An 18528-nucleotide genomic window follows, 5' to 3' on the forward strand; every position below is an offset into this window, starting at 1 on the left:
CAGTTGATCAAATGATTGTGACTTGATTTGAGCAAAACATCCATTTGGTATCTAATCTCTGAGCGGCTTTGTTGCATTAAGTCAGAAGCCACCCCGACAAGATACTGAGTGTTGAAAGAGTCACGCTGCACCAGAATCAGTTGAGCTGGATCAAAGTAACACTGTCAAGAGGAGAATGGGTATAATATCACAGATGGAAGTGATAAGTGATGTTCAACTGTGGGGTCTTTTTGGCTGGGTCTTCCCTCATGGCTCGAGGCCTCTGGCTGTGTTAGTGTATGAAGCCTGGCAGCCTGCATTCCTGTGCCTCTCCCATGCACACAATGGTGAGTAGCTGCAGCATTCCACTGTCTGTGTCCGCTGTCTGAGACACAGCCAAGTCTTGGCAAACCCTAGCACTCAGGCAAGAGGTTGGCACCACATTCAACTGCTTATGATGAATCCGTCCGAGTGTTTCCACTGCACACCATTCCTTCAGGTTCTCTGTGTGTGTGTAAAAGTGTGTTCTGGTTAAATTAAGACAGAGCGTCTCATTAAACTCTATGAAATAACGTGTGTGTGTAAAAACTAAGCCCTCTGCAGTAGAGATTTTTTTAAAAATTATAGGCATGATTATGCTTCCTCTTTAGCATGCTTTATCATTCATCTTGCAGCCATTCCTTCTCGCTGTTTTTAAAAAATGCAAGCATGTCTGTTCTAAGCCGTTTTCACTGCTCTTCATCATTCTCTTGCTATTTGCTTTCTCTCTTGTTCTGATGCCACAGCCGTGCAGACACCTTTCCCTCCTGCTGACTCAGTAGCCAGCCTCAGGCGCTGTGGGCTCAGGGTGTTGGTGGCAGGGAGGGGTGAGTGGAGGGGAGAGGAGGGGGTGGCGGCGGCGGTGGTGGTGGTGGAGCGCGAGGCTCCCACATCAGGCCCCAACAGCCTATCACATGCGAGGGAAAAGAGCTGGCTAATCGTTTCTACAATGGCACCCTGCGCACTGTCACACAGTACCACAAACCGCTTTCCTCACCAACACTTCTACTGTATTATTCCACTGTTGCTTGGAAATCCACGTGTGATGTACGCAAGTGCGCAAACACACAACCGATAACAAAGCACTCTCCTCTAAAAACCACATTTTTGTGAGAGGCATAAGTGTGCGCAGTGTGAAGAACATGCAAGTGTACATTATCACAAGAGCATTGCACCAAAAAAAAAAAAAAAATCTCCACTACCGTTACCGTTACCGTTACCGATTTTTCAGTTACACACTGAAAAATCTAAATTTTATATAATTTTTTAAATAATTTTTATGTGATTTTAATCACTCACTTGATCAGTGATTTGAAACAAATCAACTCATTCAATTATTTTATTTTCTCTGTTTTTCGAGAGCAGCTATCTGAATAGGTGAAGTGTTCATGCATACATGTTTGTTTATTGTTCACAAATATAGGCTCATTTTTACAAATGACAGCCACAGATTAACCCTTTTTATTAGGATTCAACACCGCAGCCGTCTAGATATCCTGAGCTCTTGTGATTAGGCCTGTTTTCAGATAGAAAGTGCTTTTGCACCTGTGCTGTGACTTCAGGCCTGCTTTGCTTTAACAGAGGGGTGAGGTCAAAACTGTTGGTGGGGGTCACACATGAAAAGACAATCTGGTTTCCAGACTAAAGTGAGCCACCTGCCAGTCCAAACTCTCACTGAAAGGGAGGACGGTAACAAAGTCTCGTCTGACACTGAAACACTCTCCAAGATATTCTGTGCAGAGGTAATCACAGAGGTTATAAACTCAATTTACAATGTAACCACTTATCACAGATTATTACCCTGGCCTTGGAACTACACGCTCATTCAAATATTGTTGTAATCTTAAACTGAGAATGATCAGTTTAAGATTAGGAAATTCCTCATTAGGAAATTCTCCTAATGATTTAAATTTAAAACAAAACAAAACACCAAGTTGTTGAAGCTGGCCAAGAGAGCGCGGAGCAGTGTGCCGTGGTTGTTGTTTCTCTTTTCCTCTGTTAATGAATGCAGAGGTGTTTGTCCGAGGAAGAGAGGAGAAGGGAAGCCTGATTTCCACTCCATTTTATCTGTGCCCCACAGCCCCGGCTAGTTAGCGCCCTGTGCTTTCACATGCTGGGGTCCCACAGGAAGCAGTACTCCATGATGGGCAAAGGTCAGGGAACGAGAGAGGCCACTCCTCATTTCATCCGCCGAAACTAACTAATACACTTTGTTCTTATTTGTTTTTTGGAAGAATAAGAAAATAGGAATATTATGATGAGGAAAGTGAACTTTGCTCTAATTTAGATTTTTGTTTATGTGCTTATAGTCTTTCAGTTGCAAATGAACCAAATTACTTTCATATTTATACACACTATGCACTAGCTGAAATACTGTGATACCCTTATTTTATGTAGCATGTACAAATAGTAGACTTTGGTTTTTTTTTCTAGTATTTATCTTCTTTTTTTTTTCTTTTTTGCTTTTATGTTGTGTATATGATTATTAATGTGTTTGGATGTCTCCAAAAACTACAGCAAGCCACGATGACAAATGTGCAAGTGGAAGTAAATGTTTCACGCGGGTAAAACATTTACTCGTGAGAAGATGAGACACGATTTTAAAATGTCACAATAGGTTTATTGATCCATAGTAGATGAATTTAAAAAAAAACCAACAAACAAACATTGTAGATGAAAAAAATGAAAATCTGCATAATTATTTGCATAACTGTGTATTACATTGAAAAGAAAAGCAAATAAGGAACACATCTGTCCAGCAGAATCAGCTTCATAAAAACAATAGACATGTGCTTTCTAACATTAGATGTTTTCTATATAAAGAAAGGATGAACACGAAATATAATCCTGGCTACAAAAAGCAAAGCAAAGCAAAATCACCAAAATGAAGATCAAACAATAAGTGAAGCAAAACAATATGGTTGCATAATTATTCAAAGCAAATATCCTCTGATTTCAAGTACGTCCTCTGAGACAAAATACAGATATGTCTGTATAAAATAAAGACATCTCATACATGTCCTGCATGCATGCTTATTCGCAAATTTCCATTCATTACTTGTTGCCTAGTTGCATCTATTACAATAAGTTGAGTCGTGTCCTTTATGCCCGAGATTTTTTTTTAAACTTGATAAATCCGTGGAGTTATTTGGTAAGGAGCAAGGCGACCAGGTGGCCAACATGCCACCCCTCATACATGGAAAAGATTCAGTTCTGCAGAAAATCTACAAACTCACATTAAATACTCTGGTGAGGATGGGTTGTCGCTGGTAGACCCTGTTTCGTGGTAACAGTTTGCACCGGACAGTTTTTCACATTTAAGTTTATATGCGTCCCTCTCGCGGATCAGCCTGTTGAGTTCATGTTTCAGCTGCTCGACCTGAGACAGCAGGTTCGTCTTCTCGTGCTCCAGAACGTGTTTCTGTTGCACGCGCTTGTAGCGGCAGGACTGCGCGTAACCCCTGTTTTTCAGGGTCCGGCGTTTCTGCTTCAGACGCATCACCTCGTCCTTGCCTAGGCCTCTGAGAAGCCGATTGAGCTCTCTGACTGACATGGACACCAGCTGATCGTCTGAGAAGTGCATCTCGGCGTTGGATCGCCTGTCGTGGCGGTTGTGTTGCTGCTGGAGATGGTGGTGCGCACCGAGGACCTGCTGGGCCTCCGGCGACTCAGGGGATGCGCACCCCATGTCATCTTTGAGATATGGGTCTTGGCAGTGGCTGTTGGGCATACCTTGCATGTCCGAGTGACCCGGAAGACCCGGGTAGTGCTGGACAGGCTCGTTTAGGTGGCCGTAGCCATCGTAATCAGCCGGGAAAGGTGGCGGATTGTGGCCGTGGGGCGCAGATGGGTGTCCCTGCTGCGCTGTGGCTCCGATGAGGGCCTCCATCGCGTCTTCGGGTGTCAGGCCAAAAGCCTGAGGGTACATTTGCTGAGGATAACCCCCGTTGTTGGGTATCCAGAACTGGCTGTTTTCGACGTTGTTTCTGTGGTCGTTAGGATTGAGATTTGGCGATGAAGGCACAGAGTTGCAAGGTGTGCTGCCAGGAGTGGAGGAGACGGAGTCTGGTCTATGGAAAGAGCGATCCAGCCCCTGCATCGTCTCCTTCTTCACGCCGAACTTCATCAAGTCATAGTCGCTGACGAAATCCATGGGTGGTTTCTGCAGTCCCAAGTGTGAATGCGCCTCAGTCGTCATGGTAAATGGAAAGCCGGTCTCTTTAAAGAGCTCCAAATGTCCACTGATATTTCATGCAGCCAGTGAAATCGCAGTCACTTGTAAAAAAAACAAAACAAAAACAGCCCAAAAATAAAACCCGAATAATAAATTTTTTAAAAAATGAAGTATTTCCAAACTTTCGATCACAAAGGTGGAAAACACCACTCGTGAAAAATAAATCACAGCAAAAAACAGGATAGCGCCTTTTTCAACTTTACGTTGAATTGCGACGTCGCACCGCGCAGCTTGTTTGGCTTTAGGAACTTAAAAGTCCGGTGATGCCAACAGACTGAACGTAACTCTGCCTTTTCAGGAGAAGCGCACTTTCTTCATAAAGCTGCATTGTGTGATGTCACGGCTTTCAGACTACACCTCCACCCTGCTCTCCAATGAAAAAGGGAAGATTTGCATAAAAGCTTCTACGAGCGAGTCCACACGATCTGTTCGTGATTGTCACTTGACCAAAGCCTATAAAGGTCTGCTCAGAGGCGCAAACTCCATTCTGTAGTGTCTTTTGTGTTTAATTTCTTTATTTTTATTGTTTTATCCGCCCTCTATTTCGCATATTGCCAATTCACCCCACAGGAAAAATTATGCACCAAAGTGAATTGGAGCCATGAGAACAAAAAAACAAAAACCCATAAAAACAAAACATAATCGTCTGAACGATAAGGATATGATTTCAAGGATTTTGAATAAATATACGGCAATGAATTTGTCTATTAAAAACTAATATTGGTTGTGAACTATAATAGAACCATACATTTATTTTCCATCAGTCACAATTTGCTGCAAATTGGTTTGTGGTAATTTAGGAATTTATGGTTATTTATACGTCATTATTCATTAAGAAAACAACAGGATGCTGTTAGAAAATTCATTTGACCCTACTGTGATTGCTGTGCTCCTTGGTATACCCAGGTGAATACTGATATCTTGTGGCCAACTGCCTACACTGCAGTGGCTTTCATAGGGATATGGTATATTCACTGCTTTGTTGCTTTTCCTGTTATTAGATTTAAATTGTGAAGCTCACATTTTAATGTACAAATATATATTTGTTCAGTCTTCACCGCTTATTTTTTAAGGCCAAATACATTTTAGATGCATAAAACAATGGTACTGCTACTTTAAAATATATACATATATATTTTCCATTTTAATTAACCAAACTACATCTTTAGGGAATATGACTGTATTACAGATGCAAAGCCTCATCACAAAGAAGTTCCTGAGGGATCCCACCAGAAGTCAGCAGCTCAGCAGCAGCTCTGACATAACAGATACCAGGCTAACCAGAGTTAAAGCACAAACGCACAGGATATCGAAGGGTTAAGTAATGTTCCTGCCCTGAGCTGACCCTCTCAGGCAGCGCTTACTCCAATGATAGTGAATGCTTTACTGACAAGGTAAAAAGACTCAAGCCAAAACCAATAGAAATTGCTGCCTGAGAACGGCCAGGCATTGTTTCAGCGAGTTCGACTTGCTGGGAAGAGAGGAAGAGAGGAGACAGTGTGACTGAGCAAAAATTTCTCAGGGACACATAACAGGATTCACGCCAGAAGACCGGGGTGATGCTTTGTGGTATAGCTTGTGCTAATGATAGGATGCTCACAGCCTAAGTGCACGTCACAAGCTGGCACTTCGGTTCTTTTGCCATAACAAGCATGTATCAAAACAGTCAAGTCAAAGAAAAAGCAGAATTTCTAGGCACTGCAACATCAAGTTTACACTTCAACACAATATCATAGCCCTAGAAACTCCACTTTATCTGTATCTGAGAACACATATTTTGATGCATACATTGATATTGACCTGAATCTTTAAAAACAGCTGTTTTATTTGAGATGAAGGCTAGGCTATATACCAACATACGAAGCGTGTTTTTCTAGTTTCCTGTTTTGTGAGATAACTGTAAGGTGACCTCTAAAAGAACAATGTTGCTCAAGAAACTGTAACTTATAGATGTATTTTTCAGTTTTATGTTACCAGTATTTCAGGAATGACACACTAAAACAAAAACAACAACACAATTTGATTTCAGTTATAGAAAACACAACCTAGGTGGACACATCAAGCATCACTCAAGCAAACAGCCCCGTGTTTCTCTGAAAATAATTTAAATTCAAGTACTTCAGAATTGGAGCAGGATGTTTTACCCAAACACCCAAATGAAAAACTAATATCTGTAGCACTGAATGAAACAAAACAGAAAAAAAACAAACGTCTTTGTCATTTCTGTATACACAACATTGCTCCCACATGACAATGGGGTTCTGTGTGTTTCGGTAAACATGACGGCCATTTCTAAAAGTCAGACTCAATCATTCTTGTGTCCAGTTATAAGAAGCATGGAGCGAACGAGCAGCATTAGGTTAAAGGCCATGGCCAGGCAACACAAGGCTGAAGTCATGATCGCAGGAGAACAGCTCAGGTAAGACGAAACAGATTCGCTGACGATGTCGGCAAATTCTACTCTGCAGGTCAGGTAGATGACTGATGTCAGTTTTAAGGCTCACGGCTGATTTAAACGCCACTTTAAGGCTCAGACTTCACGATGGAAAACTGATTAAGGATCGACGCTACCACTTTCGCACCTACCCTAACTGCTTTGTGGCACACGAGCTTATAGACTGGCTTGTGAGCCACAAGGAAGCTGCAGATCGAGCAACAGCTGCCAGCCTCATGCAGCACCTCATGGACCATGACATTTTACACCACGGTAAGAAGGAAGCACCAGCAAGCGCTTCAGCTAAAGAAGCTCTCCCTTCTTTAGCTGAAATTAATTCCTCTTCTTTACCTGAAGCTAAGTCCTCATGTTGCTTTCACGACTTATATTTAAAACTGCCTTTCTCTCAGTCTGTGACAAGAGGGCAGAATTCAAGGATGCCAAACTGCTGTACCGTTTCCGCAAGGATGATGGCACATTTCCCTTTAACACAGAGGTGAAAATCTTCATGCGAGGACAACAACTATATGAGCAGTAAGAGCTGGTCTGTTTGTGCTTCAAGTTTTCTGGTCTGAGACAGATCAGCTTAATCTTAGAATTGAAAGACCTCAATAAAGGTGTATCTCATCCAGGTTTTTCCTCCACTGCATGCTATTTTAAATCTGATTCTGTTTTGTTTTCTCTTATAGACTTATAGCAGACAAGAACTCCATTCTGCAGCTGAGAGAGGAGCATGGTGTTACTTATAAGCGCTCCTTTCCTGGCTGCCAGTTGATTGACTATCTCATTCAGAATGGAGAGGCAGATAGCCGGCGACAGGGACTGGAGTTGTGCCGTGCATTGCAGGAGCATGGCATCATTCAGCACGGTGAGGGGAGTTTTCATTTGCCCTTTGATGTACAGCTGTCAGTGGTGGGCTTGCCATCTGGGACTCTTGCAATCAAAAGTAAAAATACACACTGCATAGATACCATTTATACTAAGACTGCTGCTTTTTGCTCTCTCCCCAACTCCCGCAGTGGGACAAAAGCATGATTTCTTTGACAGTGGGCTACTCTACCAGTTCTGCATCAATTTCCGCCGGCGTTGGCGCCTGTCTGAGCTGTTAACTGAAAATGAGCAGGTTAATGATGAAGCTGTGATGGCATCAACACAAGAGGACAACAATTCTGAGAGTCCCTTTCTTCTACGCAGAAACTCATCCAAGGAATGCAACCGTGCATTCAGTGGTAATAAATTAATTAATTACTGAGTAAACATGAAATAAAAGGAAACTCTTGCAATTTTCACAACATACACCTTGGTTTTTTTTTATGAATTCTGACATCGCCACTAATATCTAATAGTGAGCTCAAACAAAGACTCCAAACAGATTACCGGTGTTCGTCGAAGTAGCTTGAGTTCCCTTCAGTTTCACTCTGCTGGATTTCCACCTCTTCAGCTGTTGTCACACTCAGCAGTACGATGCAATCCTAAATCAGGCGAGTGTTTTGTTATTTATATTCAACTGTTAAATGTTTCATAGTATCATCAAAGTTTAAATATTACTGTAATGAGGCTTGTTTGTGAAAGCACATAGACATAATCTTTTAATTGGTTTCACAGTCCTTAAAAGAAAAGTTACTTGTGAAGAATTATTGGAACCTGGTGCACCCTTTATCAAGAAAGTGTTGACGGTGAGTTATGAAAATTATACGTATAAATTATTACTTAGATTTCTGATTGGATTTAATAGCACCAATTTAGCATACCTGAGCAACAGTCCCCTAAAGGCTAAAAGTCAAAAAGTCAAAACAAGCTTAACACATTAATAAAGTTGTGTTTTTCTTCTTCTTCTTAGATTAAAGTCTAAGGTGTATTTTATCTGATTGAGATTGCAGGTGATAGGAGACGCCCTGGGCTGGGGCTTTGTTGTCAGAGGCATGGCTCCTTGTTATATGCAGGCTGTTGACCCTGGAAGCCCTGCAGCAGCTGCTGGAGTTAAGGTTAAATAGCTGAAACAAACTGAAAAAGATACTTATCTTGGATCCATAACTTTAAAAAAAAAAAAATATATATATATATATTTTATGTATTTATTTATTTATTTTTAGGTGCGGCAGTTTGTGTGCCAGGTAAATGGACAGTGTGTTCTTTACCTGGACTACAGGACAGTAACCAGACTGGTGATGACAGGACCTCGCACTGTTGTACTGGAAGTTATGGAACCACTGGAATGACAGTAGCTATATTATCAAAGTCTGGCTCTCTCTTTGAATAGAAATACTGCATCTGCAAAAAAATATAAAATAATAATAATAAAAAAAATCAGCAATTACGTTTGATATGTGCTCATTTTGGGGGGAACTTAAAAAATGCACTTGTTAAACTGTTTATCTGACTTGCATCATGGAAAGTGTTCTAAACTGCCTAGATTGTTTTCATGAATTTGAGGGGGGAAATCGGCACAATCAGGTCAGTCAATCCAGCCCAGCGACTACGACTTCCGTCTTTTTGTAGTCGCCATTTTGGTTTGAGAGTTGATCAACGCGTTAGCCAGCAAGCTGGCCTGACCTCCGGTGCAAGAAAATCAGAGAACTGGAGGAGTATAGGTGGCCCTGGAGGTTCCCATTTTCGAAGTGTACTATTTTCATGAGCTGTGCACAATTCTACCGCTGTGTTTTGTCACTCGTCCCCCAGCTAGCAGCTCTGCGGTGCAGATGAACGAGCTAACTAGATAGCTTGGCTAGCTAACTGTGGAGCTGCTGAGCACCGGCGTTGAGGGGAGCATCACCGCCAATCTGCATGTCCCGCCAGCCCCTCTGTTTTTTATTTTAGCCATTAATGTCGTGAGATAACCCCTGTAAAGTTACTCTTCTGGCTTATTGCAAGGTGAGTAAAACTTTAAATATAGTCAATGAAAGTGGAAAGAAAGCAGCTATGCAACGCTAGTGTTTGTGCTCAGTAGGCATTGCTAAATCTGGCTAACACTGTAACGCTAGCCCACAAAGCTAACACGTATTGTAAAACTGTAATTCCCGAAAGCTCTGTGCATGGTGAACAATAGAAGCCGTGGACCTGTTCTGTTGTTAGGCTTTCTGATCAAACCCACCACTCAATCAGAAACAAGGTTGTAGTGAAGCGTCACCATAGAAACAGTGCCGGACCCCTGAAGCTCTGAAACACACAATGCCATCATAATAAACACGCTGTACTAGAGGGAGACACGTGCTGAAAGGGCGTGTTGTCTCTTAGTGAGTCCGGATAATGTGATACAGGTTATAAATGTACCTGAGGTTATAATGAAGAATTCATATCTGTCTGCCAGGAGATAATGTATCAGCTCCCGGTGAACAATCTTACAAGAATCAGGAGAGCCAGGAAACAAGTGAAAAAAGCACTCGGTGACATTGGACTTGAGTTCTGCAAGGAGGCAGCAGAGGTGAGCAAGTGTGTTTTGAGCTGCATGTGATGGATAAGAACTTTGAATAACATAAAGGTAGCATTGATGGACCAAAGACCACTCACTTGCCCAAAGATGGTTTTCAGTAAGGTGTAAGTGTGTTTGTTTTAAACCAACGTGACGATTTTAAGGCAGTTTTGATTGGCACCTAATCATCGGTGGACGTAATAAGGATAACAAATTTGTTCTCTCTCTCTCTATACATATATGTGTGTGTGTGTGTGTCTTTAGAAACAGCCTCATCAAGCTTTAAAATGACAGACTCCAAAGGTGTGGATACATTTCCACAGCTTTGCCTAGTGTAGTTTGCAGAGAATGAATTTGCAGTCTAATCCCTAACCTCTTTGTGTTTGCCTTTCACAAATACACTCACTAGTGCTCTGGCTTGACAAAGGGAAATTCAGTACCAGTCCCCATAAGAATAAAGGGGGGGGAAAAAAATCAGAAACATATTACCCTTTATCAAACCCAAACAAAAAAGGGGGATTAGAGGGGACGCATACAAATTTAAAACCAAGACTTGCATATACAAATACTATACAGACATGGTAACAATGTTAAAAACTTATTTCCATTGGAGTTGGTCTTTAATATTTTAAATTTTTTGCAGGAGTTCAAAGAGTTTTGCCCTAATGAGCAGTTTGTGAAGGGCACGCTTTGCCTTGATATCTGCGCCTGGGATCCATCATACTCTAAAACACAGGTAAGATTTTATCCTATCTGAAAGACTTGCTCACATTATCATGCACTAATGTGCATATTTTTCTTAATGCAAAGTTTTTGTTGTTGTTTTTTTTTTTTGATCATTTTTTTTTACATTTTTTTTTAGGAATACAGATCAAAGCCATTTTGCTGCACAGAGTGTCCATTTTCTTCCAAATTCTACTCAGGCTACAAGAATCACTTCCGTAATGTGCACAGGAAACTCTTGGACAGTAAAATCCTGCTCAACTGTCCATACTGCACGTTTACTGCAAGCAAGAGAACTTTGGAGACGCATGTTAAAATATTCCACATACCCAATTCAACTCGGCACAATTATGGAAGCTCACAGGGAGCTGCGCTGGGGAAAGCTTATCTTGATAGATACAAACAGGGAAACGGTGTGGAGAAAGCAATGTATTTCTGCAAAAAATGCACATTTCGGGACACGCTATACAATGTGGTGAGAAGGCACATCTACAGGGAACATTTTCAGCATATTGTCTCACCATATCTTGGTATGGTTTCTGAGTCATCTGTGAAAAATGGTGCTAGTTCTGTTGTTGGCAACAACATCCTCTGTAAAAGATGCCAGTTTACCACTCGTACCTATGAGGCTCTGGTCCAGCATGTTATTGAGTACCATGAGCGCATTGGTGCCCAAGTAACAACCATGATTGGACATGCTAACATTATCGTCTCCAAGCCTCAGTCTTTACCAGTCATGTCACAGAAGCCTCCTCTAGTTGTCAGTAGACCTCAAACACTTAGACCTGAACCAAATGCACAGCAAGTAATTGGCTATTTAAAGCCAGTAGGCCCGGTTATTAAAAGTCAGTCTCCCATTATAGGCAGTCAGGTGCGTGCCACTGTTCCAGTACAGAGGAACAGTACAGCAGTTGAAAATGCTGGTACTGGTGTAAACACAGCCCAAACACAGAAGTGGAAGATATGTACAGTTTGCAATGAGCTTTTTCCTGAAAACTTATACAGTGCTCATTTTGAGAATGCACACAAGGCGAAAAAAGTGTGGGCGCTTGCCAAGTACATCATGAAAATCCACAACTTTACCAGCAAATGTTTGCTTTGTAACCGCTACCTGCCCAGTGATACACTGCTAAATCACATGCTAATCCATGGCTTAACCTGTCCACAGTGTCACTCTGCTTTCCACAATGTTGAGAAAATTATGGAGCATACAGCTCAGGCACACCCTGAGGAGTTTATTGGACCCCCTGGTGCATCGCCTCTAACCTTTGACCTCACCATTAAACAAGAGAAGTCCAGTAATGTACAGCTTGCTGTTCTTACTTTTAACATGAAGGAACCCATCAATGGTCAAGATCAGTCGACGCCTGTTCAGAATAGTCTTCCACATCTTGTCAAACTACCTGATCCTAGAGGGACCGATAAGAAAAGTGAACATCTTGCAGGAAGTATCCCTTCACTAATGCAAACAAGTGAGATTGGGAAGACTGTGTGTCCGCTGTGTTTCACCATTCTCAAAGGGCCTATCTCCGATGCTTTGGCCATGCATCTGAGAGAACGGCATCAAGTCCTTCAAACAATACATCCAGTTGAGAAAAAGATGACGTACAAGTGCATTCATTGCTTAGGGGTGTACACCAGCAACATGGTGGCTTCCACAATTACGTTGCATCTTGTGCAGTGCAGGGCTGTTGGTAGGAACCAAGCAACCCAAAACTTTAAACCTGGCTTGACACTTAACTCCTCTGGGGCTGGCTATCTTAAGAGGCAGCCATCAACACAGGCTATGTCTAACTCCAAGAGGATAAAGCTGGCCAAGGATGCTAAGACGACTTCCACCATCTTTGGAAAGAAGGCTGAATCTGATGGGCTTGCTCTGGATCCTAGAAGCTATGAACACAAGACTTATGAGGCCAGGAAAAATTTCCTGACTGCCTACTTCAACCGGCGACCGTACCTTTCTTCTTCTGAAGAGGACAAGCTGTCGGCGAGTCTGTGGCTGTGGAAATCCGACATCGCTACACACTTTGCAACCAAGCAAAGCACGTGCGTGAGAAACTGCAAGACCAAGAAGGTGTCGGTGCTGCTCGGCTTTGACATGCAAGCTCTAAAGAAAGTTAAGCATAACTTGAATTTTGAGGAAAGCAAAATTGTTGGTACCTCTGCTAAGAAGGCCGTAGGCATCAGTTGTCGTACTCCAAAGACGGACCAAAACAAACACAGTGAGACACTAAATTGTACCTTAAAACTTAGTACGTGCACAGAGACTATTTCCATAGACTCTGACAGTGAAACAAACACAGATGACAGACCCACTGAGAATGGAGATATCGATGTAAATGCGCACGAGAGTTTCCAATCCAAGGAACCATTAAACATGACTGAAGAAACAAAACCTGCAGATAATGCTTCTAGAGAGACGGAGATTTCTTTGCAAGATGGGAATGCAAGCCTTGCAGTGTGCCTTGGTTGAGTAGTAAAGGGGTGTATTAAAACAAAGATGACTCAACAGTTACAAATAGTAGACCAGAATGTGTGGGTCACTAAATCAGCAGCTGATTCTTTTTTTTCTGAACAGTGTTGAAACGAAATAAACAGCATTATGTAGGTAGTGTTGTGTATATATTTTTAGCCATTGCTCCTTGTTAGTTTCTTCATGCACATCTGTATCACTCACTGGTTTGCTGTCACACCATATAAGAAATATGTAAACTGAACTATTTGCATATTTTTCCCCCAACTGTGACAAAGAACTGCACCATACTGTTTAACATTTAGAAAATGTAGGATATGTTAATTCCTTATGGACACATTTTAATAAAGGTGTTTGATTAATAAGAAAGTTTATTGCCGCTCTTTCTGTGCTATTAAGCTTTTGGACCAGGTGAAATTAGCTGCTTAAAGGTATTTCTGCAGAAAATGTTTTTTTTTTTTTAACTTAATAACAGTTTCTAAGAGTGAGAGCACAGGTATGTATATAAATGTAAATTTAAGGCATTTTGGGCAACCAGAAGTCGCACTTTCTCTTCCATGATGGCGTTAGGGCATACTGTTTTTTTCTAACATGACACATTTGTTTATAAGTTGCCCAGTGCTCCAAAATGAGAAGACTTTACAATAAGAGGCCCCTATTCATTAAACACGAACATTTAACTCACCAGGTAAAGTGCCACTCCGTATAATTTACTGAGTGTCAGTGTCACAACAGATGCAGCTGCATGTTTTTAAATGAAATTTCAGCGACTTCCTAATTTCCGGAATGTCTCCTTATTTGATTGGTCGCTTTGTATGAGTGGGTGGGACTCCTGGCTGCTGCTACCGTACAACTGTCCAACCGCCAGCGTGCATCGCTACCCAGGCCACAAAGTGTGACGCTTCAGAAAGGTGCGTTTATCTGGAGTATTCGCAGCAGTAGTTTTTAAAACTTCATAGCTGCTTTCTCAAACGGAGAACAAGGTTTTGGCAGCTCTAGGTATAATGGTGAGTGGAGGCGCCGCATGTTCACGACTTAAATAGAATTTTTAGTTTTTTATTGATTTAGTTTTTTTCTAATTTTGCTGCGTTTCATGCGGAGTGTGTGGCAGCTGGTTAGCACGTGAAGCTAAAACTGGTAGAATCCAAGCGTGCGACTTCCTAGCTGGAGCTGTCAACGATGGTTAGCTGGCATTCAGAGGCTCTGGTATAGAAGTAATGCTGGTGAACAGTTCAGGGCTAAGCTTGAAAAACTACTAGTTAGCTGCGGTTAGCTCGCATAAAACGTTATTTTCCAAATTTCTGCCACAGTTGCAGTTGCAGTCCTCATACATAAGTTTACCTTTTTTACAATTGGTGAAGAGTAAAGACCATGATCAATAGAGATGGATGCTAAAACACAGTTGCACGAGTTGCTAAATTTTTAAAAGAATGAAGCTAACTGCAATATCCGTCTGTGCTTCCAGGTGACCACTCCAAGTGAAGCCTAATGTGCCAGATGATACACTGGTATGACTGGCAGGAGAGATCGTGGCATTTGATTAGCCTGGCCCTGCAGAGGAGGTCCAGAGTGGAGATGCAGTGCAGGAACCGAGAGCTGGTGGAGTTCTTTATAAGCTATAAACTGTCTCAGAAGAATCACCCAACTTCCCTTCTGAGGCCAACCAATGTGGGCCAAAGGACTGAGAGAGACCTGGCCAAATCCCTGCCTGCGTACGATGGCATAGAGGCTTTAAAATCAGCTCTTCTAGACTCAGGAGAGCAGTTTGGTTTTCTGTTCACACAGTCTTTTAGGGACGTTGCTTCGCACCTCAACATCACGCCAGACACAGCCCAGCAATGCTTCGAGAGTGTGATGGATGAGTTGTTCAGGGATGGAATCAATTGGGGGCGTATAATTGGTCTGTTTGTCTTTGGTTCTGCAATGTGTCTGGACTGTATTGACAGCAATATGGGTGAGCTGGTACCCGACATTGCAGACTGGATGACTGCGTATCTAGATGATCACATTAGTCTGTGGATCCAACGAAATGGAGGATGGGTAAGTCGGCAGGGGATGAAGTTGACATGAGGTGTGCAACTTTTGTGCTTTTAAAGGGAGGGAAAAAGTCATTTAAAACACTGTCTAATCTTTTTTTTTCCAGGACCGCTTTACAGAGATATTTGGGAAAGGGATGTCTACTAGGAGCTCTGGGGAGTCTCTGAAGAGATGGCTGTTTGTTGGAGTGGCATTAGTAACAGGGCTGCTGGTTGGCATGCTCATGACAGATTAACAGTGAAGGTGCTACTTCTCTGCCGTCACTGAACACCCTGTGGAATGCTAAACCGAGGGAGGGAAGCGGTTAATGTTTACATGGAAGCCCAGTCCACATGTGCAGTGACCATAGTGGGTGGGCAAAGTCATTCTGTGAGAAGCTTCATAATGTGTAACTTGGTGAGCTGTTGCAGACCACCTGCTCGCCTTGCTTTGACCAATGTGTTTTTATTTTATTTTTAAACGCACAACAGTTTAGTAGCTGATTTGCCTGTTCAGAGGGCAAATGCTTTAAATGAACCTAATTAAAAAGGCAGTGAAAGTGATTCAGCTAGTCTAAGCTCTCTCTCTCTTTTTATCCTGTATTATTCAGGGAACAACGTGTATGACTGAGACTATGTTGTATTCCCCCCTTTAATGTGTAATTCTCAGTTTCTTTTGACTGTTCTTGAGTTTTTAAGTCTGTTTTGAAAGGTTTTGCTGAGTAAACTGTATGGAGTGCAGAGGCTATCCAAAAAAATCAAATCTATGCTCTAGCAGAGGCCTGTGAGTTCTCTTCCTCCTACAGTCCAGAGACATGCATGTGAAATTGACTTTTTCCATCTCTCACTAGTATCTAAAATTATCCATGTGCAACAGGCTACATATCCATGATTGTATTCAGTGTTTTTTGTTTTTTTGGCTGTTCCTCTAAGGGATCAGATTGGATCATCTGCTGCCATTTTGCCCTACTCTTAGCACAGTCTTGTCACATCAACCCCATGCAAGCCCCCTTCACTACATCTGTGGTCTGCCTCTTTTCCTCTGCTTGGCAGCTCCATATTAACCATACTTTGTTCACCAAGTCCACTAACTGAGCTGTCACTGTGACATTAACTTCTCCAGCTCTGCCACTTTCACCTTGTTCTTGTTCTCGTGTCAGTGCCACCGTCTATAAACCATACATCGTAGCAGTGCTCGCTACTGTCTTGTAAACCTCCCCTTTCACTTGTGCTGCTATTGTTCTGCCACAAATCAAATGAAGTGACTCCATATGAAGTATCTTAAAAGCTGGAATTAAATGAGATGTATTCTTTTACACAATGTGCATTAAAATCTTCTTGAAAATATAAAATCCACATGTCTTTGTCACCATATCAACATGTACACAAAGATATATACCAAGGTCTGATATACATGCAAGGAAGATATTCTGCTAATGCTTCTGGGCAGTTATTGAGTCAGTGGGTGCTCCACACCAACTGTGCATGGAATAAAAATAGGGCAACAAGAATAAATAACAGACAAGAGGAGTTTAAACAAAACAGGAGGAAGGCACACATTAAAAAGACACATTAGAGGACGGGTTGCAAAGTGCTTGGAAGTAGTGCAATGGACTATGTCTGAGTATAGAATCCATGTGTGAGTGGCCTGAGTGATGAGGGTTATTCAGTGGCGTGGGTGGGGTGTTGGGTGGAATTGCTTTACAGTCCAAATGGCCCAGGGGAAGGAGGTCTTTGTGTCCTAGTTTGAAGTGTAAAGATGTGTACAGTTTTACATCCTGCACAGCCTCGCTTAACAGCAGTGTTGCACTTTCTCCACATGGGGGTGCTAATGTACCACATATTCCAAAAGGAGCATTCTTAAAACTAAGCTGTGCTACTCTGCTTTCAGTTACAAGTAATTTCAGACATGACAGCTGTAGTGTTTGCAAGCTCTTCCATCACAGTTTTTTCCTTTTGTATTTTTCCCACAAGAAAGTCAAATAAGACACAGAGAACGTGAATTCTCCCAGTAATGGGTTTAATCTGTCTGATCACACACCACAACAAGTAGTTAAATCACCCACTTTCCACGCTAGAACAGCTTTTCACAAGATTATTCTGCGAGCTCTGGATGATATAATGATAGTACGAATGGGAAAGGAGACAAGCAGTGAGGCAGCGGGAGAGAGAAGGCTCTAACGGATGGCCTTGTGAGTGAACTGGAGAAGGCCTGTGGTTGCTAATCTATCCCCGTCATTTGTTGCCATTTCCCCAGAGCAGAGCTGACAGCTGCAGCAGATAAACAGCAGATACAGACAGTTGAGGAAAAGAGTATAAATTATGGATGTGCTTGCCAAATCATCTTATTCCTTTAAAAAGAAAAAGATCATGTCTCCCCCTCCCCCCCGCACTTGTCTCGTGTTTGTTTTGCTCACGATAACTCCTGCAGAGGTGAGCACTGCGGATTGGTCCACTTTAGTGTGGTTTAGAGTCAACTTTGAGTAGATGCTGTAAACGGATTCAAATAGAAACCCACCCTCATCTCGCTCCGTAATTTCACAGGGCACTATCGCAAATTATTCCCATAATCAAGGTCTTTGGGGAATCAGTTGGGTTATGTATTGTAACGGTTGGCTGCTAATGAATGAAGCTGCACTAGGAGGAAACATTTTTCATATTATTTTTTCTACTGTGGATTTGTTAAGCGAGTTGAACAAAAAACAAGCAAAAAACGCTTCTATTGATAAATTCTGTCAAAGACTTGGTTTATCACCAATACACCCAGTGGTGCGTGTCATGCAGCGTTATGAGTAGGTGACTTGCCCAGATGTTCACAGGGCCGTACTCGCCGAGATGAAACCAAATGCATAAAAGAAAATCTTATTTCTCCTCGAGGTCTGCAGTGAAGCGTGCACGAATCAGTGGGCGACGTGGGTGATAATTTATAGATTTGTCTCGAGGGAAGCATTCTGTGAGCGTACTCGCAGATTATGAAACATGACAGGATTCACTTGGCCCAAACATGACACACTGGTTTTGTAACCAAACTGTTCTTCTACACCCCAGCGCCTATTCACATACAGCACCCAGTTACCGGTCCTTCAGATGATTCCAGTGATATGTGTGTTTGTCTTTGACACCTAAAGAGACACTGTGGCCCTCAATGACTAACTGACAGGGAGTGTTAGAGTGGCGGTGCCAGCAGCAGGTGGATGGTTTGGGGTCTGTGGCCTCAGTGAT

The 18528-nt window shown here is 42.2% G+C and overlaps 4 protein-coding genes and 1 long non-coding RNA gene across 6 annotated transcripts; 3 read left to right on the forward strand and 2 right to left on the reverse strand.

The window, feature by feature from the left end:
* Positions 1-2622: 2622 nt before the first annotated feature.
* mafbb (v-maf avian musculoaponeurotic fibrosarcoma oncogene homolog Bb) lies at positions 2623-4555 on the reverse strand. The gene has a single exon (XM_082534390.1). It carries the CDS (start codon positions 4214-4216, stop codon positions 3251-3253), a length of 966 nt encoding a protein of 321 aa, XP_082390516.1. The 5' UTR covers positions 4217-4555; the 3' UTR covers positions 2623-3250.
* Positions 4556-6151: 1596 nt separating this feature from the next.
* LOC309706439 (DEP domain-containing mTOR-interacting protein) lies at positions 6152-8952 on the forward strand. Its single transcript, XM_082532986.1, has 9 exons — positions 6152-6671; positions 6781-6959; positions 7097-7220; positions 7376-7554; positions 7706-7915; positions 8033-8167; positions 8292-8362; positions 8567-8671; positions 8780-8952. The coding sequence occupies exons 1-9, from the start codon at positions 6436-6438 to the stop codon at positions 8903-8905; spliced, it is 1365 nt and encodes a 454-aa protein (XP_082389112.1). The 5' UTR covers positions 6152-6435; the 3' UTR covers positions 8906-8952.
* LOC309706440 lies at positions 7953-9985 on the reverse strand. Its single transcript, XR_014276740.1, has 3 exons — positions 9744-9985; positions 8825-8896; positions 7953-8158 (listed from the first exon to the last, which is right to left on the reverse strand). It is a non-coding gene; the product is annotated as an uncharacterized lncRNA (long non-coding RNA).
* Positions 9138-13660, forward strand: adnpa (activity-dependent neuroprotector homeobox a). Its single transcript, XM_082532983.1, has 4 exons — positions 9138-9557; positions 9994-10107; positions 10739-10831; positions 10958-13660. Exons 2-4 carry the CDS (start codon positions 10000-10002, stop codon positions 13289-13291), a joined length of 2535 nt encoding a protein of 844 aa, XP_082389109.1. The 5' UTR covers positions 9138-9557; positions 9994-9999; the 3' UTR covers positions 13292-13660.
* Positions 13661-14095: 435 nt separating this feature from the next.
* LOC309706438 (bcl-2-like protein 1) lies at positions 14096-16658 on the forward strand. Of its 2 annotated transcripts, none has more exons than XM_082532985.1 (3): positions 14096-14202; positions 14757-15331; positions 15435-16658. In XM_082532985.1, exons 2-3 carry the CDS (start codon positions 14780-14782, stop codon positions 15561-15563), a joined length of 681 nt encoding a protein of 226 aa, XP_082389111.1. In that variant the 5' UTR covers positions 14096-14202; positions 14757-14779; the 3' UTR covers positions 15564-16658. The 2 variants fall into 2 exon arrangements, with proteins under 2 accessions (XP_082389111.1, XP_082389110.1); XM_082532984.1 differs by having other exon boundaries at positions 14137-14298.
* Positions 16659-18528: the final 1870 nt, after the last annotated feature.

Source organism: Aulonocara stuartgranti (genome assembly GCF_965226115.1).
Source record: "Aulonocara stuartgranti genome assembly, chromosome: 5".
NCBI classification, from domain to species: Eukaryota; Metazoa; Chordata; class Actinopteri; order Cichliformes; family Cichlidae; genus Aulonocara; species Aulonocara stuartgranti.